At 43.7% G+C, this 12,194-nt stretch overlaps 1 protein-coding gene and 1 long non-coding RNA gene across 6 annotated transcripts in view; one reads left to right on the top strand and one right to left on the bottom strand.

The window, feature by feature from the left end:
- Positions 1-6,219, bottom strand: part of LOC106737419 (solute carrier family 2, facilitated glucose transporter member 11) — a 36,181-nt gene extending 29,962 nt beyond the window's left edge. The window contains exons 1-7 of one of the 4 annotated variants that reach the window (XM_019493654.2): positions 6,130-6,168; positions 4,851-4,955; positions 4,446-4,544; positions 2,984-3,144; positions 2,283-2,407; positions 1,762-1,891; positions 741-889 (exon numbers count right to left, since the gene is read on the bottom strand). In XM_019493654.2, coding sequence (XP_019349199.1) covers positions 741-889; positions 1,762-1,891; positions 2,283-2,407; positions 2,984-3,144; positions 4,446-4,544; positions 4,851-4,955; positions 6,130-6,153 — 793 coding nt within the window. In that variant the 5' untranslated portion in view covers positions 6,154-6,168. Of the gene's footprint in view, positions 1-740; positions 890-1,761; positions 1,892-2,282; positions 2,408-2,983; positions 3,145-3,772; positions 3,850-4,445; positions 4,545-4,641; positions 4,780-4,850; positions 4,956-6,129 lie in introns of those variants that run through there. The other 3 variants (XM_059713498.1, XM_059713499.1, XM_059713501.1) reach the window with 3 other exon arrangements.
- An 822-nt stretch (positions 6,220-7,041) lies between these two features.
- Positions 7,042-11,915, top strand: LOC109284655 (uncharacterized). Of its 2 annotated transcripts, none has more exons than XR_002092191.2 (3): positions 7,042-7,278; positions 7,747-7,852; positions 11,725-11,915. It is a non-coding gene; the product is annotated as an uncharacterized LOC109284655 (long non-coding RNA). The 2 variants fall into 2 exon arrangements; XR_009455151.1 differs by having other exon boundaries at positions 7,043-7,243.
- Positions 11,916-12,194: the final 279 nt, after the last annotated feature.

The raw sequence follows: 12,194 nt of genomic DNA, 5'->3' as shown, positions 1-12,194 counted from the left end.
AAATAGTGGCAATTTGGCATCTTATACAGGTCCTGAATATACTGTATCTGCCCCTGGCTATTATGAGACAGAAGGTCATGGGCTAACATGAAGACTGTAATATACTCTGGGCACATCTACACAAGACATTTACTGCACAGCAGATTAATTAGCTGCACAGTAAATGCCATGTATCTAAATGTGCATCCCTATTAGGCTGGAGTAAGTTAATGTATTCTGCAGAAGGACAGTACTTTTAAATACAAGTACTATCCTGCTGCAGAGTAAAAAACACATGTAGACAGCAGCACATTTGTAGACATTGCCCCAGCTGGCTGGGGCACAAGGGTGTTTCACTGTGGGGGCTGCCTGCCAGGTAGCCCTGCACTGAAGCACCTTCATGATCCCAGCCAGCCCCTCTGCAGCATGTGTAAATGTGGCCCCCAGGAGCAATAAACTCCAGTGCTTATTAATGCAAGTTAATTTCATCACATTCATATGCACATGTATGTGTGTGTGATCATGTCACCCTCAAGTGTCTGACAGAATAAGGGAAATATTAATGCTAGTGTAGAAGAGATCTTTACCTCTAATACAGAGGGTTTAGGATTTGGAGTTAAAAGAAACCAGGGTTTTATTCTCCACTCCATACATGTTTGTGTGGTTTGCCTAGTAATTATACTTTTAAACTGTAGCCCAAGGATTTGTTAAGGAAACAGCCCAACTTTGCTAAAGATAGTACTAAGGACATATTTTTGTACCTTTGACACAACCCTCTTTGTCCTTTTTGTCGATTAGAAGGTAACGTGGAGAGTCAGGGAAAAAAGGCAGTGTGACCATCTGGATTAGTGCTGGGATTGCACTGACCCCCATGAGAACGGGCCAAAGGGCTTTTGCTCCTAGAATTTCTCTGAAACAGAAGTACAGCAGTAAGAGAACCTGAATTATGGTAGTTTGTGGCAGTCTGCTGTATGCAGATAAATATAATGTAAATAATAAATAATAAATAATATGTAAATATAGCAATATTGATTGGTTACCCTGGAGCTGAAGGCCCAAAAGAGACTATCCGTGCAAGTATTTAGAAGTATAGGAGATGTTGATCTGCTGTTTCCTACTCCAGGGATGTACCTGTTTCATCAAAGATGGAGTCTGCCATTTAACACCCAGTTTATAGATCAGCTCACACCAGCAGTGAGTCTGACACATATGTGGGTATGCCTGTATGGTGACTTCTTAGTACAGGGGAGATAGTTATTAAAAAAGCATGTATCGGGTAGGGTGTGCACAGGTGAGTATACATTTGCCTGAGTTGGTGAATCTGTATATATTTGTGTCCTTTTGAAATAACATTTGATAGATTGAAGGATCTAGTTCATACCTTCTACCCTCTAAGAAAAAAGCAAAATCCAATTTTAGAAGTATTGGAGCTATTTCAGATATTGCACCAAATATGTACTAAAATCTATTAAAAATGTTCTTTTTTTGTAAGGTTTATGATGATCTTGATTGATCTGTCTCTTTCATTCCTTTGCTAGAAAGCTCATGGTGGTTGAAACAAAGACCTTCAGGAATTTATAGTTGCATAATATTTTTGTTTCCCATTTAGTTAGGACTTAGTAACTTGGGCTACACTTATTTCAGTCTGGCAGACTAGCTTCCTGGAATACTTTGAGAAGCATGGGATGCTAAGTTATCTTTAAGGAGTCTTACATAAACATGTTCTTTTATTTTAGTAGGAAGAAAAAAAAGAAAAGAAAAATAAGCCTCAAGTCTCCTTACTCAAGTCCGATGGCAAATCCTACAGATTTTCCAATGGCGATGGCTGTAGAAGCTGTTATAGCAGTGACTCCACGCAATTTCTTTGGAGCACATTCTCCAACATACATGACATGAATATTCAGACCTAAACCTGCAAAGATAGAAACAGAATATCAGACAGGGCAGTTCTGCATGAAAAGCTACATCAAAGGTTGGTTTACTATCGAATGAGCATGTTTCTAAAAATACTGGGCATATTTTGACATTTTCAGTGCTTTGCTGTCCATATTATCTATGGTAAATTCTGACTTAGAAGAATAGGAGACATGCAAAGGTTGTACATTATTAACTGTTACTCTTATTATTTACTTAATTTAAAGTCTATATAGAACCATAACTTTATGTGGTACCTTAGAGAGATTTTTAAAAGGTCCCAGGCTCAAATAACCAGGCATGGTGTAGGCCCTTTTACTTCTTCATGGGGGAATACTGTGGTGGTGTCAGGTGCCTTTTAGATCAATACAAGATGTATGCAAATGTACCTGCACAGATTCCAGAGAAGAATCTGCCAAGCAGGATCATCTCAAAGGATCCAAATACCTTGCTGAATCCCATCAGAGCTGCACCAAGGAGAGCAGGGATGTTGACAAACAGCATGGCTTTCTTCCTGAAATTTATATGAAAGAAACTTGAGTATAATGATACTGAGCGTGTCATTCACTGACCATTCAACAACAGTTACATGAAATTTAAATCAGCTAAAGATTCTGGGATGCATTTCAGTATAATAATACCATACTCACAACCAACTTGAGCCCAGAAGGCATGAGGAAAGGACAACTGTCTTTCACAGAGTGAAAAGCCAGCTGCAGCTTTTGAGAACACTGCTCATGTGTGCTCTGCTGCAATATGAGTCTATGTTTAGATGGGAGGATGAACTTTGGTAAACCATTGGTAATGGTGAGACTTTCCCATAAGGATCCCCCTTGAAGTATCCCCTAAATTCAATCTGGCTGCTTTGAACATTTCTTTTGAAATTCTTAATGGATAAGATTATATTTTTCACCTTATTGCCATTCGGAACTACTTCCTTTCTTTGTGGGAGAAGCTCACGGTGCTTTGGGTGAATCATGATAAAGGACATTGGGGTCTGCAGCCAGCCTGTTTCCTTTAGGACATGAGTCACTTGTTTTTGCAGTCACTGGAGTAAGTAGAAATAGACTCATACAAAGATTTGTCCTACCTTCCAAATCTAATAGAAAAATATCCAGCATACATGGAGCCCAGCAGCCCCCCGATACTGTAAATGGACACGATGGAGGACCACAGTAATGTGACTCCCTTGTCACTGAGAGGAAAGCTGTATCTCTCCAGCCAAATCTCACTGATGAAGCTCTTAATGTGCTTGGAACAAAAACAGAAAGAATTGGATTTGATCAACTTTTCTTCTTTTGAATAACATATTCTCTCTATTTCATGTATTCATGACACCTGGGGTGAAATCATGGGCCCAGTGAAAATAATGGGACTTTTGTTGTTTACTTCAGTGGTGCGAACATTTCATCCACAAAGGGCAAAGAACAGCAGTAGATATCAATATTAAATATCAGTTATACATATTGTTGGGCAAGCAGTGAGCTGACCTCTGTTAATCTGATAAACTTGCCTTGTTTTGTTATGTGATCTTGCTACCCACTCCCACTTCTCTGTTTTATCCACCTGTTATATTCTGTCTGACGCCTTGGATGAAATCCAGGCCGTGCTGAAATCCATGGCAACATTTCCATAAATTGAAGTGGGTCCAGGATTTCTTCTCTTGACTGTTTGCTTTCTAAAGGCAAATTCTGTCCTCTTTATTACTTGACTGTCCAGTACACAGCAGAAGAAGGGCCTGCTTCTTGACTGGGGTTCCTACATGCTACTGTAAAACTGGTAATAAGTAATAAAGTTCAAGTTTAAATGTTGATATCTTTCTAAGTCCCTTTCACAGTCTCACCTACCACACTTACTTTCTTTTTCCAAAGACAAGTACCTTGCTCCTGCCCCTTGATGCCAGTGTCATACCCAGTTCTGATCCTGACACTTTTTGCACCGATGACCAGCACTTAGCTAAAAAGATGAAATAAAAATGGATACAAGGGACCTTATACTTCATGAGAGAGGAAAAGGTCATGCACTCTAGAGCAGTGATTCCCTTGGGAGCTTTTGAAGGGTGCCATGGGGGTGCCACACAGTGTTAGAATTGCTAGGTGTACAAACATAATTTACAAGGTAAATCTGGAGATTTTAAATAGGAATCCATATTGTTAAAAACAATCTCACCTGCTGTGGTCTTTCTGAGTACATAGCAACAGAAGAATTGCTCTATTATTTTTCTGTAGTGAAAAACCAAGTGAAAAGTAAGACCTGGCATTTTCCAAGGGGTGCCTTGAGTCTATTGAGGAGTGCCTTGAGTCTAGAAAAGTTGAGAAACATTGATCTAAAGGATTGGACCAGGGCTGAGGAATGGAAAAGTACCCACTGCTATGAATTCCCCAGAGCCTTCCTTTACTTTCCAGCTCAGTGGTAGAAAAACTATGATGGTTACCAGGGCCACAAGTATTGGAAGCAGAAGCCAAAAGTGTTCTGAGACAGGCCAGGAGAAATCAGTGAAAGAATCTGGATTGAAAAGCTATTTGTTCATTTTCTTTGCAGTTTTTGCTTACCTCAGCAGGAGGGTTTATGATCGAGACTTGTAACCCATACTGGAAAGTCCCACCGATGCCAAGGACAAAGGCCAAGAGCAAGAGATTCCAGCTGATCATCTGTCAGGGAGATACAAAACATAGGGCTTGTGGGGCTATTCAGTCACATTCAAAATAATGGTTCTTTCTGCTACAGTAACCCTTGACCACAGAGTACCAGCAGAAGAAATCCCTCCTTAGGAGCCAGGAGGCACAGGGCAAGTAAAGCTGGGTGCTGAAGGAAAGAAAGAAGTGTGTGAAAATCTCAGGGAAAGTGAGTAAGCCTTTGGTGGTGTCATGTTGCCTCGTGTCACACTTCAGTGCTTTGGTCTTTGGTTTCTTAAACTCTGGTAAAGGGTCAGCAGACCTGTGAGTGTTTTGCAATACCCAAACTGCTGGGCACCCTGGGTAGGCTTGAAACACAGCTTCTTTCTCCCTTCCTCCAGCTGTCTCATGCACTTGTTGTCTTCCTTGACTGTTATGTTCAGCAACCTGAATGAAAGGAGAAAATGTCAGAGTGGGGCTAGCTTGGTTTCATGGTTAGGAAGGGCATTCCTGATTTCAATGGGCTATAGGAGTTTTAAGAAATATCCCAAATATAATTTTGTGAGAGAATTATCATCCTTTCTTTCTTGTTGGCAGTTATTGTGTGTCCTCATGATCCCGTGCCCTGATGATAAAATGCAGCATTTATATCTTACAGGACAGATCCTTGCAGATGGCAGTGTCCAGCAAAGACTGTAAAACTGACACAAAGTAATTTAGAATTTGAAGAAGTTTCTGCTTGAAAACAAAGTGAGCCAGATTCATCCATGGTATAACACTGCTGACTTCAGTGCAGTCACATCAAGAATGATTTTGGCACTTTGTTCATATATTAGACCCTGATGCTCTCCTGGTTGGTAAAGACATAGGATGGATTGTGGTTTATAATGTCTAACATCAAGTTTCTCCCACACTACTGGTGTTATAAATTAAATAACTCTTCACCAGGAGACCCACCATCAGCAGGAAACTTCTTAATTACAAACTTACCTCTAGCATATTTTCTAGAACTTTGATCAGTCTGTTTTACAAATACTATAATGGGTGGCTATTCTAGTAATAGATTTCATTTTAAGGAAGGTTTTTCTTGATATTCATCCTATAATCCCTTTTTTCCCCCATCCTATTTTTTCTTGCTATGCTCTCATATGCTACCCAAAACAAAAAATTCCTTTCTATCTTTTGGTTTTGATCTTTCATGTAAAGTATAGATCATTAACTTGTACCCCCACATCATACTCATCCAAGTTATTTAGCCCTTTTCAGTCTTCTTCACAGACCAATTACTTAGGGTACATAGTTACTTTGTTGCTTCTCTCTGATCACCTCTGGCTAGTCTTCATCTGTTTTATCTCATTTTTTTAAAATGGAAGAGCCTCTCAAATCCATTCTTCATTACTACTTTTAATAATTCTCTGTGAAACAAAACAGTGATATATTTGATCTCTCAGATCTGATCTTATGACTAGTTCTACTGTTATTTGAACTGTATTTGATTTCAGATAAGCGGATTGGTTTCCCCACCCCCATACTGAGTTTATGCAACAAGGCTTTAGAAGAGCAGAATGGAGTAAAGGATGTATTGCACAAATTATATTTGGGAAAAAAGAGAAATGTATACCGGCTTGAATGGTAAGGTAGGCATCTCAGCTTGCAGGTCAGGTCTGTCTTGATGGTTTCTTTAGTTCCTCTGGGACCAGTCACACTTTATATAGAGAGGAGTTTTAGATAACATTTTAATGCCTCATCCCTCCCTCCGTCTGTCTCTGTCCCTTTCTTCACACCCTCTCTACCTTGGCACAAAGTTCTTGATACTTAGTTTGTCATTATCACAGTGGTTACTGATGAAACTGTCCATAATTTTGGTGGGTCATGACCTGTCTGCATCCATGCCAGGTCAGGGAATTAGGGGCATAAAGAAAGCTGACAAACAATAAGCCATTGGAGGAAATGAGTCAAGGGCAATAAAATGGGCACTGATGAAAGGCAAAGTCCAGAGACTGGTTTAAGCTGGAATAGACTGGCTGAGACTTTAATTGCAAGATGTCCTAAGGTTTTGCCTCTGACATTTTCTTGCTTTAGATAATGAGTCAGCACCTTTTAAAGAAATAATTATTAGGAACATAGAACTGGAGCTATGCCAGCCTGCAAGAGCTCTTTGAAAAAGTGGGCAATCTGCAGATTTCTCTGCTAAAAAGGGAAATCCTCATTTTCTTTGAAAAAACAGGGAATCCATGGTTTTCTACATTTTTCCATGGGAAATGGAAAACCTGGATCTCTGGTAATAACCCTTCTCACACTCCATAGCTACAAAGTTTCCTAAGAATAAAACCTGCAGCATATGTGGACAGTGTCACGAGGCCTGCATCAATGAGGTGAACCATGTCGGGACCCAGGGCAGCCGGCCAGCAGCTCTCCCTGACTCCCACCCGGGCAGATAAGGGTTCGGGGCCTTAGAAGGCCGTTAGGCGGGTACTTGTGACGCGTGGAGTGGAATTAATTAGGCAGACGCTTACTGGTTGCAAAGCAAGATTGTTTACTCACGTCAAGGTGTTGTAAGACGGAGGTTAGAGATACTTAGTTAGTTACAGCTTAGAGATTGTTGTTCAGTTATTCTGCAGATATATATATACGGGCCGGCGGTCGGCTTATCGGGCATGCGGGGCAAGGGTACGCCAGGGAGGTTGCGGCGGGAAGACGCTGACAACTGATCAATTTGTTAGATTTACTCCAAGGTGTGGGCAGAGTTGTTTTTGACTTTGCGAAAAATGTAAGCGGGTGTTGTTTGTATGATAGCCAATTGTTTTTTGCCACGTCATAAATTTAATTAGAATCGCCAATTATTTAGCGGTTTTTGCTAGGGTGTTATCATAGGGTTACTCCCTGTTTTTTTTGACCAATTATAATGATTTATATAAAGCAAAGAAGGCAAAAGTTTTTATCTCTGTTAGCGGCGCAGCAATAAATTTTTTTTTGACATGCGCAGAAAAAAGCGGTTACTATTATTATTGTTAACCCTTAGTTAACCTAGTGCAGAAAAAACTGTTTTAAATGGTTATTACTTGTTTGTGACATGGGCACTACCTAATTTGGTTGTAACAAACCGGAGGTTTCGGAGTTGGTGCCATCAGGGAGGCCTCGGGTTCCTGGACAAGGACCTGCATTTTTGTGCAGGGGGCATGCTCGGGTGGGATGGGCTTCACCTCTCCCCTAAAGGCAAGTGTGTCTTCTCTTCCAGGTTGGCTGATGTTGTACGGCGTGCTTTAAACTAGCTTTGCTGAGGGATGGGGCCACAGGAGGACATGAGGACACCTCCCAGCCAAGACCAGTGATGAGCACAAGAGGTACCCAGGGAAGTGACAAGGGTCCAGATAGGCCTAGGAATTGGAGGGGGGGGGAGGCGTGGGGCGTGCACCAACAGAAGGCCTTAAGTGCCTTTACACTAATGCTCAAAGTATGGGGAATAAACAGGAGGAACTCACCCTCCGGATAGCTAGTACAAACCCAGACATAGTAGGGCTCACTGAAATCTGGTGGGGATGCAACCCACGATTGGGTGGTAAACATTAGGGGTTATAGATTATACAGGTGGGACAGAAAGGGGAGGAAAGGCGGGGGTGTGGTGCTCTATGTCAAAGAGCAATACACGTCCTCAACTAACAGGATGGGGTTCGAGAAGGGGCAGGCTGAAGTGCTCTGGGTCAGAATACAAGGGAGTCACAGGGAAAGAGACTTAATGGTGGGTGTCTACTATCAGCCACCCAACCAGGGGGAAGAGCTGGACCATGAATTCTCGGGTCAACTCACGGAGGCAGTTAAGTTGAGGGACGTAGTCATCATGGGTGATCTAAACTACCCGGACATTTGGTGGGAGGAGCAGTCAGCCAGTCTGACCGCTCACGTAGGTTCCTTGCTAGGATACAAGACCTCCACCTAACCCAGGAGGTGCACAGTCCCACCAGGGGGAACGCCCTGCTGGACCTGGTCCTGGCCACAGGCGATGACCTGGTGAGGGGGCTGCGGGTGCTCAACCACCTGGGTGACAGTGATCATTGCCTACTGGAACTTACTATCCAGCGCAGGGTGTCAAGGGCCTGCAGCAAGGCAGTAGCCCTTGACTTCAGAAGGGCCAGCTTCAATGAGCTGAGGAGATAGTAGGAGAGGCACTGGAGTTCCGGAAAGTAGGGGAACTAGGCGTCCATGGTGAGTGGTCATTCCTTCAGATGATCCTCTGAGCCCGAAGGGTGACAGTCCCAATGCAAGTCAAAGGGGGCAAGTGTGCTCAAAAGCCCCCTTGGCTCACCAAAGGCATTCAGGAACATCTGAAAACCAAATAGAAGGCATACATCCAGTGGACGGGGGGCTATCACCAAAGAGGAGTATACCTCCATAGCGCGAGTCTGCAGGGAGACTGTTAGGAAGGCTAAGGCAGAGATGGAACTAGGGCTAGCAACAAAGATCAAGGACAACAAAAAGTCCTTTTTTTAAATACATAGGGAGCAAAGGAAGGCACCAGGCGACGTGGGGCCCCTACAGGATACGCTTGGCAATCTGGTGGTTGCACCAGAGGAAAAGGCAGATCTTTTTAACAAACTCTTTGTGTCCATTTTTTTGAGCAGGGACTGGGACTTCTCCCCTACCGGGATACAGGATGGACTCAGGAATGACTCTGCCAGGCCTAGGGTCAGGGAGGACCGAGTTAGGGAACTTCTGGAGGGGCTGGACGTATTCAAATCAGCAGGTCCAGACGCTCTCCACACCAGGGTGCTGAGGGAATTGGCAGGGGTTATCGAGGGGCCCCTGGCACGGCTTTACGAGCACTTATGGTGCTCTGGCCAGGTGCCAGATGACTGGAAGAAGGCCAATGTGGTCCCCATTTTCAAAAAAGGGAGGAGGGAGGATCCAGGCAACTACAGGCCTCTTAGTCTTACTTTGGTCCTGGGGAAGCTCTTTGAAAAAATTATCCAGGAGCACATCCGGGAAGGACCAGCAAGGGGGATGATGCTCAAGGGCAACCAGCATGGCTTCATTGGGGCAGGTCCTGTCAAACCAACCTGATTGCCTTCTACGATCAGGTCACAAAATCATTGGACGCAGGTGTCACGGTGGATGTAGTCTTTCTGGACTTCAGGAAGGCCTTTGACACTGTCGACCACCCCATTCTCATTAAAAAGCTACATGACTGTGGCATTGATGCCTACACAGTCAGATGAATAGCAAATTGGCTAAGGGGCCGCACCCAGAGAGTGGTGGTTGACGGGTCATATTTGACCTGGAGGGATGTGGGCAGTGGAGTCCCCCAGGGCTCAGTCCTCGGGCCCGCACTGTTCAATTTCTTTATCAGCGACTTAGACAAGGAGGTGAAAAGCACCCTGTTCAAGTTCTCTGATGACACCAAGATTTGGGGTGAGGTGGGCATGCTAGAAGGGAGGGACAGGATACAGCTGGACCAGAACAGGTTACAGGGGTGGGCAAATGAGAATAGGATGGGATTCAATACCGACAAGTGCAGGGTACTGCACTTGGGCAGTAAGAACCAGCAGCATACCTATAGGCTGGGGATCTCCCTTCTTGAAAGCACAGTGGCAGAAAGAGATCTTGGAGTCATTATCGATTCCAAAATGAACATGGGCCGCCAATGTGAGGACACAGTCAGTAAGGCTAACTGCACCTTGTCATGTATCCACAGATGCAACATGAGCAGGTCCAAGGAGGTGATCCTCCCCCTCTATGTGACACTGGTTAGGCCACAGCTGGAGTACTGTGTCCAGTTCTGGGTGCCGCACTTCAGGAGGGATGTGGACATCATTGAGTGGGTCCAGAGGAGGGCCACCCGCGTGATCACAAGGCAGCAGGGCAGACCCTGTGAGGGGAGGCTACGGGACCTGAACCTGTTCAACCTTCACAAGAGAAAGCTGAGAGAGGACCTGGTGGCCATCTATAAACTTACCAGGGGGGACCAGAGGGGATTGGGTGACACCCTGTTCCCCTGAGCACCTCCTGGTGTAACAAGGAATAATGGCCACAAGTTGACTGAGAGTAGGTTCAGGCTAGACATCAGGAGGCGCTACTTCACAGTCAGGGCGGCCAGGGTCTGGAACCAGCTTCCAAGGGAAGTGGTGCTGGCTCCTACCTTAGAGGTCTTTAAAAGGAGGCTTGGTAACTACCTAGCTGGGGTCATTTAAGCTTAAACTTAGTAGGGGTCATGAGAGCCCTGTATTCATTCCTGCCCAGGGCAGGGGGTTGGACTAGATGATCTGCTCAGGTCCCCTCTGACCCTACTTCTGTGAAACTATGAAACTGGTTCAAGCTTTGCAGGTTAGACTAACCTACAAAGATGGAATCAATTTAGGCTTAGGCTTTTTGAATGTCTGTCCCTAGCCCAAGTGTAATTGGGTATTAGAAATGGTGAAATTATTTTCAGCTTTAAAAATAGCTGGATTTTATATGCTTGTAGCAGGCAGGGTAGATTTGCACCTTTTAGACTAAATCAGAGATGTATATAGCAGAAGCTTTCATGAGCCCAAGCTCACTTCCTCAGGTGCTAATGAAAGGATATGCACTGAGGTGCTTGTCACCACATTGTTGTTAACTCTCCAGGTTATGAGAGTGCTTAAGCACAAGCGGCCTGTGAAGTGGACATAAGTATCTTAGGCACCCTGATTAACTAGTTAATCATGTCTGAAGTGGTAGCCTGGCCACACATTTGAGCAATTAATGATACAATAAAACAGGGAATAAGCCATGAAATATGTGTAATAATTTTGTGGCTGGTTCCCGTCATGCCTTAAACTGAATGTGTGGCTGGTGTGTTCCTGGGGCTGCAAGTGCTAGTCAGCTGATTTGTGCTCCTAGGCTTAGGATCACACCAGAGCCTTTCAAGACTCCAGTGCACTTCTGAGGCTAGGAGCACTAGTCAGCTCATGAATTTTCTGAGTCATGGGAGCACATCAGAGGCCTCTTCAGTGTGCTCTCAGCCCCAGAAGTGCAGCAGCCACACATTTCATTTAAAGCATGGGATGAGGTCCAGTTGTCAGGATTGGGGATTAGATCTGATTGTGCCTTTATTTGAACATCTATTATTGACTTTAGTAATTCACCAGAAGACATATTTGTATCTAAGAGAGAAATCTCCTAAGTGCATTTGTACACATACATAAATAGTATTTAAATATAGTTTTAGTGTTTAAAAATGTGTATTTTCTATTTTTTTCAGTACTGTGGCACTGGGCAGCAGATAAAATTCTCCTATAAAGTATCAAGAAGAAATCTACTATAAGCATGATGTGCACCTTATATAAAATAGTTGTGTTTTCCCCTGGCCTGGATTGATGCTCATGGGCTTCTTTTGATCTATCTTAGTGTGATATCTTGATATAAGTGTGAATAATAAATTGAGTTTGTGTACTCTGTGCCTTTGAATTGATTAGTTAATGACTGATAGCAGACTCAAACTTACTGTCTGAGAGAAATTTAACAGTTAAGTATGTAGGACAGCAATTCTCAACCAGGGAGCTAGGACAACCTGGGGTGGTGCAGAAGGCTTTGGAAAGTGCTGTGAGATGTGAGGAGATGAATAGATATAAGCAGATCAGTACAGGCTCAGGGTGATCCTTGCTGACCACTGTCCAGACTCCATGGCTTGGCACCTCTGCAAGGAGGTAAACATTGTACTAAATAAATTGT

The sequence above is a fragment of the Alligator mississippiensis genome, chromosome 10 (genome assembly GCF_030867095.1).
Source record: "Alligator mississippiensis isolate rAllMis1 chromosome 10, rAllMis1, whole genome shotgun sequence".
In the NCBI taxonomy this organism is placed as follows: domain Eukaryota; kingdom Metazoa; phylum Chordata; order Crocodylia; family Alligatoridae; genus Alligator; species Alligator mississippiensis.
This window is presented reverse-complemented; position numbering and strand designations above follow the sequence as displayed.